Here is an 8,377-nt window from a genome sequence, read left to right as displayed (position 1 = left end):
GGAGCCATTCTGCTACAGGATGAGGACTTTTACTTTGATACTTGATACTACTACTGCAGTATATTTAGCTGCTAACAATTCTGTACTTTTATTCAGATAGCTTTTTGAGTTTTTTTGAGTGCACTGACTATCTGCGTAGATAGGAAGGAATAAGTGAGTGTCTGAGATTTTTTTATTTTGGGTGAAATGTTTTTCAGTTTCCACTGATTTCACTGAAGAAAAGCCCAAATTACAACGTGTAGGAAACCTGAGTGGTGTAATCTGAGTAATCAGATATGATTAAAAATATAACATGACTTAAAAACAGAAATGAAATCGTAACCGTCGCTGTTAAAAAACGATTTGCTCCTCCATCATGTTGTTGACAAGTGTTGACTGCACAGAGAGCGGCCCCTTTGATTCGTTCTGCCATCAGATCTTACAGTTTGCATGGAAAGTGATGAGGCTTTGATGCAGAAACGTTAGTCACATGGGTCTGCCTCTGAGAGCTGAACGTGTAAACAGGACAGTAGCAGCACACTGGTAGAGATCAGTGGGCGGAGGAGACAGGAAGACAGGAAGATGTCACCAGGTAAGGAAATAGTGACACAGAGGATGGGTAGAGTGAGTGAGAGGGCAGAGAGAAAGAAAGAGAGAGTCGCACCTTGAGGAAGTTAACAAAACATTAGAAGGAGAGCAAAGAGCACATCATATTGAAGGTAAGTCTGTTTTTTTTTTTGCTCTTGTTGATATTTCAAAATCACAGCTTATTTGTGATATGAAAAGTTTTGTAGGGACACTAAACTTTACAGAACATGCCCTTTTAATGTGGAGTTTTAAGCTGACCACTTGATATCTGCCATTTATTTTTATATTTTCTACATTGTTCTCCATAGGATGGGACCTGTGCAATGTTTTGTGATGCTCTTGATGTTACGCGTGAAGTTGGTACTCAACCTCCCACTGGTAACAATGTCCTTCATCCTCACTTCCTCTACTTATAAAATATAAATGATGCTACAGAAAACAAGAAATGTTTGCTTCTCAAGTATACAAAATAGCTGTCCATTGTATAAACATGTATGAACGTGTGAATCAGGATTTTGCAGAGTATAGAGGTTTGTATTTAATTGTGTTAATGTGTTAACAGAATAATGGGACCATATATTTCAAGACTGGAGACAGACAGTGTAAATTGTGCCCTCCAGGTAAGGTGACATCTGGCGTGAGCGTCTTCTATTTCTGTATCTGTTTTTCTGTCTGTTCCTCATTTGGCTTTGACTCACTGCTTGTAATGAATTAATCAGCACTTGTTCATATTTGGAAATGACTATGATCCACTGAGGCTTACAGTACCTATTTTTCTCTCTCTGTGAGTGCACGTCCTCTCTGTTGATGAAAAATGACGCACACCACACACAGAGTTTGAGCTGTATGACCACATCCTTCATTAATATGCACTCTGGGTGAGCAGCCTCTCTCTGCTCTGTATCTCATCCGGTTGTTCTCATTTGTTTTTCTCTGTTCTGACAGGTATGTATCAGAAGTCTTGTCTTGAGTGTGAAAGCTGTCCTGCTGGAAGCTACACGACTCAGCTGAACCGTGAAGAAAAATGCCATTTCTGCTCAGGAGACTGCAGACCAGGTAAAGAAACTATGAGTCATACCAACTCAGTGGTTTCATCCATCACTGATGATGATGATACCAGTGTGACCTTTAGGGTTTCTATATTAAACAGAAAAAAATATAAATCACTTTGCATATCTAGAAATGACTTTTCATTTCTGTGATTACAATCCCTAAAATCACCTGTTTTTTCCCCACTGTCTCAGAGTTTAATCTGAAGGTGATACAGGAGTGTACCAACATGTCCAATGTGAAGTGTGTCTGTGAGGACGGATATGAATGCGACCAAAAGGTCCCATACTCAACAGACTGCAGATTCTGTGTCAAGATCAAGACAAGGACCACAACTGGTAAATACTGAGCAGTGCAGACTTTCAACTCTGTCAGATTAGACTCGGCCAGCAGGGGGCCTCATGATAAAGAAAATATACCTTTGAAGTTTTCACTGACTGTGAGCGAGAATGACCCATAACGATACTGAAGGCTGTTCAAACTGTTATTTGCACATATGACAGTAATGAAAATTGATCAGGGCTCTGGTCTGAGCTGAGCTGTGGGGGATCCCCTCTCAGCACTGCATGAAATATTTTTAGATCCTTAGAATAGTGATACCACAATGTAAAAATACACCATTACTGACAATAGTGCTACAAATAAGCAAGTATTGGCAGGGAAATATGTTCAAACATTGAACATAGTTGTACTCATTTTGATAAAAGGTCCCTCTCACAGAGTCATCATGGACATGTAAATAAATACGGAATTTATGTTTTCTTCTGTGCATAATCACCTGAAACTAAGAATCGTAAATGGTACCTTAAAATGTGCCATTATGTACCCATCACATTCTCACTACCAAGTTGTCAATACCAAGGCTTGGTCAGTGGCCTTACACATCAAGCAATGATGCTTTAAGTACCCCTCCAGCGTCAGTTTTGGACATTCAGGGACGGCGTGTCAATTTACACTCATTGCATGTGCGTTTTTTCAAAATAAACTCCTGATTTCCCTGGAAATGTACAGTTTCTGCTTGCTTACAGTGTCTTTTTAAAATCATTGTGTTAAGGTTTACTTCCTTAGATATGCACAACAAAAGCAGGTGGTTAGGTTTAGAAAAAAAAACAACAACATAATGTTTTGACTTAAAATCAGTGTGTTACTTACATAATGTAACAACTTACGTCACTAGCATAGTAGGCTACACATACTAGCACATTACGTTAATTGAATTTGGGTTCTCTTGGGTGAAAGTCCGGAGTTTGTTTGATCCATTCACCACTCCTCCCACCTGCCCTAAGCAGTCTTTCTCACCTTTTATACTACGACAGAAATTGCCTATGCATATCGGTATCTGATGCCGACAGCCACTGATCAAGTGTCGGTATTTGACAAATTGAGAGTAAGACCGAGTTGCTTCCACAGAGTCCTCCGTGTTGTCTTTACAGTAGCTCAGAACAGACAAACCAAACTCCAGCTCTAGATAGAGCCATTTGTGTTTTTGCGTCAGCCACTGTAGTTCTCCTCCTCGCTTATCACATGGTACAAGTTTCAGTTGGTTGCAATCTGCAACCTCACCACTAGATGCCACTAAATCCTACATGCTAAACCTTTAAACCTGGGTGATAAGAAATAATGAACCATTGCACATTTTACAGATAGGTATAGATTTATAAAATATAAGATATGAAACTTTTACCCCGTCCAAAAAGTCTTTAGACAATGTCAAAAATGCATGTCAATCAGACGAAGACTGTTCTTCACACTAACAGAAAAGCTGGTGCTTTGAAGACTTTTGAAAGTACTGTTTTTAAACTTTGTTGTATCTCAGCCTTCATTGTTAGATGACAGTTGAAACATGACAGGAAATGAAAAGAGAGATAGAGAAACAGAGAGAGACAGGAAAACGGTCCTTGGCTGGATGTGTATCAGCACAGCTCAGGGTCAGGGCCTTAACCATGAGACCACCAGGGTGCCACAAAGATACAACAAAGATGAATGTATCTGCAAAGTAAGTGCAGCTGTCGGCTAAATGTATTTAGCTTAACTGAAAAACCCCCTCATCAGTACCTCAAAACAGAGGCTGATGATGAGTGAGAATGAGATTCCAACCTCTCGTATTTTTCCTACCTCACGCTCTACATATTATTTTTACTTGCTCTACTATTAATTTCAGTGGAGCACATTTTCCTTTTAAAATCTCTGACCCCTCTCAGTTGTTTTAATTTTGTTCATCTAATATTAATTTTCCTGCAAACAAAGCTGTTTTTTATGGAAACGTGATGTGTTCACTTTCGAAACAAAATTCTTCTCTGTTTTTCTGAATGAAGATTATTATCTCGAGTCAGAGAAACAAGAATTAATTTTTTCCATGAAAACGTTTCTCAGAATTGTGAGATAATAATCTGCTTAATTTAGAAAAACAGGCCAACATTTGTTTCAAAGTATTGCCCGTCATCACATTAACCAATAAATCTACACACTCTCTCTCTCACCTGCAGATGTTTCTCATGTATATCTGTACAGTTAATTGCATTTAGGCTGCTGCTGTTGCCATAACATGTGAGTGAGATTTTGTTTGGTCTTGTGTTCTCCCTTTGAAATCTGAAATCAAATCTGTGACGTTTTTTGTTCTCCGGAAGCAGCAACTCCGGCCAGAGATAAACACACACCTTCCACAACTTCCTCAGGACATAGCAGCTCTTCCGCCAAACCCTGCCAATTTTCCAAGTAAGTCCTGGATTTCCTTAGATAAAGTACATAATGAAGTCAACACAGAGTGGAGTTTAAAAACTTCAGCTTCATATGAATCCCCAAATCTAGATGACTTAAAATAATCCCAAAGTTATTGTAGCATTTGGTGTGGTCATTACAGATAGCCTATTGCACACTGTCCTTGTTCATTGTGCCACATATTTCAGATACCTGAGATATCCAACACTTCTCTCTTATCTCACACAGGTGTGGCACGCAGTCAGACCCACGGGCAGGAAATGGCACACATCTCAAAGGAGGTGAGCATGAGAGGAGTATGTGGAGTGTTTTGTATTTTCAATGGATTTCTATTGTCTCAAATGATGGCAAAGGCGGTTATTCCAAACTAAAACACCTCATGGAATGTTGTGAAATTCTGTACAGACATTTACGATCCACAGAGGATGAATCCTACTGACTTTGGTATTTCCTCTGGTGCCACCAGCAAGTCAGAGTCTTTAAATATCTCGGCATCTGTGGATGGATTGAAACTAAATTTTGTACAGACATTCGTAGTTCCCAGACAATTTATTTTACTGACTTTGCTGAGCCTATGGCTTTTCCACTGGCACCACCAGTAGATTGTTATTTGAGGTTTTGAGTGCAATTTCTCTACATGCTGAATGGACTGGCACAACATTCATGTCCTGCTAAGGGCGAATATTTATAACTTAAGTGATGCCTGTTGCTGACTTTTCTGCTAGCTCTACAACCAAATGCCTGCTAAACTAATGGCATTCCCATCAGCCTCAGCTGTACTTTATGAAATGTGATAGTTAGCAAGTGTTAGCATGCTAGCAGGCTTAACTATGCTGGCGAACCTGGTAAAAATCACCTGCTTCACATCAGCATCTTAGTATTGTCATTGCAAGGCAACCCAAACACCGGGAAATATGTTGGCATTATATGTTTCTGCAAACCTCAGATATGTCACATTTGTATGTTCTCATGTAGCAGATATGTTTAAACTTCCTTTCAGGAACTTTCAGAGCTTAATTGACATTATACAACCATAACGAAATTGCAAATGTGTCATCCTCAAATGGTGCAGAAAACTTCATACATATAACAATAAAATCTAAACAATAGCAGTAAGCAGCAGCAAAGTCCTGTAAAGGTGCAGTATGACAAAAGTGGAGTGATGTCAGTGGAATTTTACGTTTCAACAATGCTGTGTTTAACACATAAAAAACAGTTAAAAAGATCATATTTTGGCTTTAAATACTCTTATATATAAGAAAAAAATACTTTTTTTTTTGAGGCACAATCACTTCTGGAAACACACAACTGAAAAAACAACAACACATGTATGCAGCTACGTATGTCTCACAGTGGCCTGCAGCTTGACAGGTGTCTCCCCAGGGTAACACATCATCCACCATCCCAACCACTTCCCAGTGACAAATTCAGCTCATATGCTACGTCACGTTAGAAACGTTGATATAATACAAATGTGCAAATGTAACATATTTCTAGTTTGTAGAAACGTACAACGCCAACATTTTCGACTTTTGTTTCTCTCTCTCAGACAAGGTGAGCAGTCAGCTGGCGGCCATCTTGTGTCCAGTGGTTGCCGTGGGATGCTTGGCACTTGTGATCCTGCTCTTTGTTCGTCGCCCCGGAGATGAAACATGTTTCAAGCAAGGTAAGATGGTGCTTACATCCAGGACAGGTTCAATCTCTGGGGTGCTGTCCACTGTTCTAATCCAACACACATTTTGACACATTAGGGAAATATCTCCTCATAGTCCACTTGCTGTTTGTTTTGTGTGTGTGCTGTAGCAACTACTACTGCTGCTAAGAGGATAAGTCGGTTCTTAACTGTGACACAAACAAATTCATGCAGAAGTCCAGATGCGTTTTATCGCGTAAAAGACTTTAGAAAAACTAAAGCAAGACTTATTAACAAAACATGACACGTGAGAAGACAGGCAACAGAATATTGGAGCCAAACTCACACTTTTTGTCATACCAGTGGGTGAACAGGTAATATAATGTGAAACCACGCACCCGTGCCAACTGCGATTACTAGAAGTTATAGCCAAATAGCCAAAATGCGCTCTAAAGTGCCCTCCTGGGAGCCAAAACGTGGCGAGAACGCGCTGTATGTGCCCTTTTTTTTTCTTTTCGCCCCTGCCCTTCAAAAAGTCTGTGCACGCCACTGCCAAACGAACATGTGCAGCCCTAACAAAATGATAAACAACAGAGCAGCTGTGGTAGGGCAGGTCGTCCACTAATCGGAATGTCAGCGGTTCGATCCCCGAAGTATCCATGAGCAAATGGTAAAACGGAGTTTCTAAAGGTGCACTGATGGGAGGGGGTGTATTTGTTTGGGTGCTGAGTTCAAATATCAACAATCTTGCTCCAGAATCAGTGACTCCACCTCTAATCAATCAAACTTTTATGATCACATCTGTTCTGGGAAATAACAAACACTTTACTGAAAGCCTTTAGAAATTACTATGATTAGAAATTTGTCACTAGCTTGGAGACAGTTGGTTGCTTTGTCACTCGTATACATGTTGATTCATCAGTGTAACAGACTTTCTATCATTCATTTATTTATCTTCTGTTTTCCAGCTATTTCAAAGTTACGCAATGAGGTAAGAAGCCATTTTCAATGCATCATTCAATCATGTACCTTCATATATGGCATCACTTCTCTTATTTGCCTCTCACTGATGGACATGTTCTTCTTCAGGGAGGCAGAAATGTTTCTCGAAAGGAGTCATCTCATCAGTTCCCCAGAGACTCATTCAGTGCAAAGCAGCAGCCGTCGTGCCTCGCAGCAGCCAATCTGGGTACTGATGAGTGAAATGAAGAAATGTCTGACTCACCTTGTGGAGTCATTAAGATAACAAAACATGTAAAAGATAGAGCTGTGTTACTGTTATGAGTCTGAGTTGTGCTTCATTGTCTGTAAACTGTATGTTAACGTGCTTCTATGTGTCAATTAAAACATTCCTTTAAGTGCACTCTTTGCTTGTTTTGGTCTCTGCAGGTCCAGTCCATGTCCACAATCCGGGGACGGTCGTCTTTAGCTTGCTGAGTCAGTTCACAGGCCAAGTTGGTCCAACAATTGAATGTGGGAAGACGGCCAAGAGAGTGTTGAGTGAAGAAGAGGATGAGAGAGACTGTCCTGTGTTTCATCCCACGTCCTCTCCCAGTATTCATCTCTCCGAGGAGGAGAGGAGCGGAGAGATTGACAACATCTTCTTTCCCTCTCAGGAGCAGGGGAAGGACTGCCACGTGTCCAAAGAGGAGGCACTATGATGCATCCTAAAAATCCCAGAAGATTTCTGTTGGTATTTCTGGCCGCTGGTATCCGGACTGATCCTAAACACAGTCTTTTAAAGGAAAGCTCCGTGAAACTGTGAAAGATGAATGTGGAGCAGATCCATCTCCCTCTGGCAAACTGTGAAGGGATCTCAGGGCTGTACAGAGACGTATCTGCAGGTCCCATGAAAACTTGTGGTCAGTGCACACCAGTAACTTTAACTCTGGAAAGAACAGCTGGAGGGGGATCTCCTTCTTGTAAGTTATAATTTAAAATGTCATGTAAATTTAAAATGTCATGTAAATACTTTTTTTTAAGCTTTGTCGGCTCCCTCTGAAGTATTAGACCTGAATGTCTAATGTTTTGCATAAATGTTAGGCATTTGGATTCCAATACAATTTTATTTTTAATAAAGAAAACTAAGTAGAAATGTATACAAGTTAAACAGTCACATTTGATATGTATATTCTGAAAAGTCTATTATACATACACCTATAAATATACAACACAGTCTCACAGAAATGCGTAAAAGTGCACACGACCTCTTAAAAGTCCAGTGTGTAGGATTTAGGGAGATGTATTGGCAGAAATTTAATATTTTTGTAACCTTAAAATCAGCCGTTTATGACTACATAGGGAGCAAATCCTCCTACACGGAGTCTGCCATGTTGAGCTACGGTAGCCCAGAACGGACAAACCAAACACTGGCTCTAGATAGGGCCCTTTGTGATGGCCACCGTACTA

The 8,377-nt window shown here is 40.2% G+C and overlaps 1 protein-coding gene across 2 annotated transcripts; it reads left to right on the top strand.

Moving 5' to 3' along the window:
- Positions 1 to 588: 588 nt before the first annotated feature.
- On the top strand, positions 589 to 8,295 carry si:dkey-260g12.1 (uncharacterized). 2 transcript variants are annotated; one of them, XM_050047474.1, is made up of 11 exons: positions 589 to 698; positions 876 to 945; positions 1,130 to 1,187; positions 1,513 to 1,623; positions 1,812 to 1,955; positions 4,248 to 4,332; positions 4,564 to 4,616; positions 5,885 to 6,001; positions 6,937 to 6,959; positions 7,058 to 7,157; positions 7,358 to 8,295. In XM_050047474.1, the coding sequence occupies exons 2-11, from the start codon at positions 877 to 879 to the stop codon at positions 7,627 to 7,629; spliced, it is 1,032 nt and encodes a 343-aa protein (XP_049903431.1). In that variant the 5' UTR covers positions 589 to 698; position 876; the 3' UTR covers positions 7,630 to 8,295. The 2 variants fall into 2 exon arrangements, with proteins under 2 accessions (XP_049903431.1, XP_049903429.1); XM_050047472.1 differs by having other exon boundaries at positions 4,245 to 4,332.
- Positions 8,296 to 8,377: the final 82 nt, after the last annotated feature.

Source organism: Epinephelus moara, chromosome 6 (assembly GCF_006386435.1).
Source record: "Epinephelus moara isolate mb chromosome 6, YSFRI_EMoa_1.0, whole genome shotgun sequence".
NCBI classification, from domain to species: Eukaryota; Metazoa; Chordata; class Actinopteri; order Perciformes; family Serranidae; genus Epinephelus; species Epinephelus moara.
The sequence above is the reverse complement of the archived record's forward strand: the minus strand, read 5'-3'. Positions and strand labels throughout refer to the sequence as shown.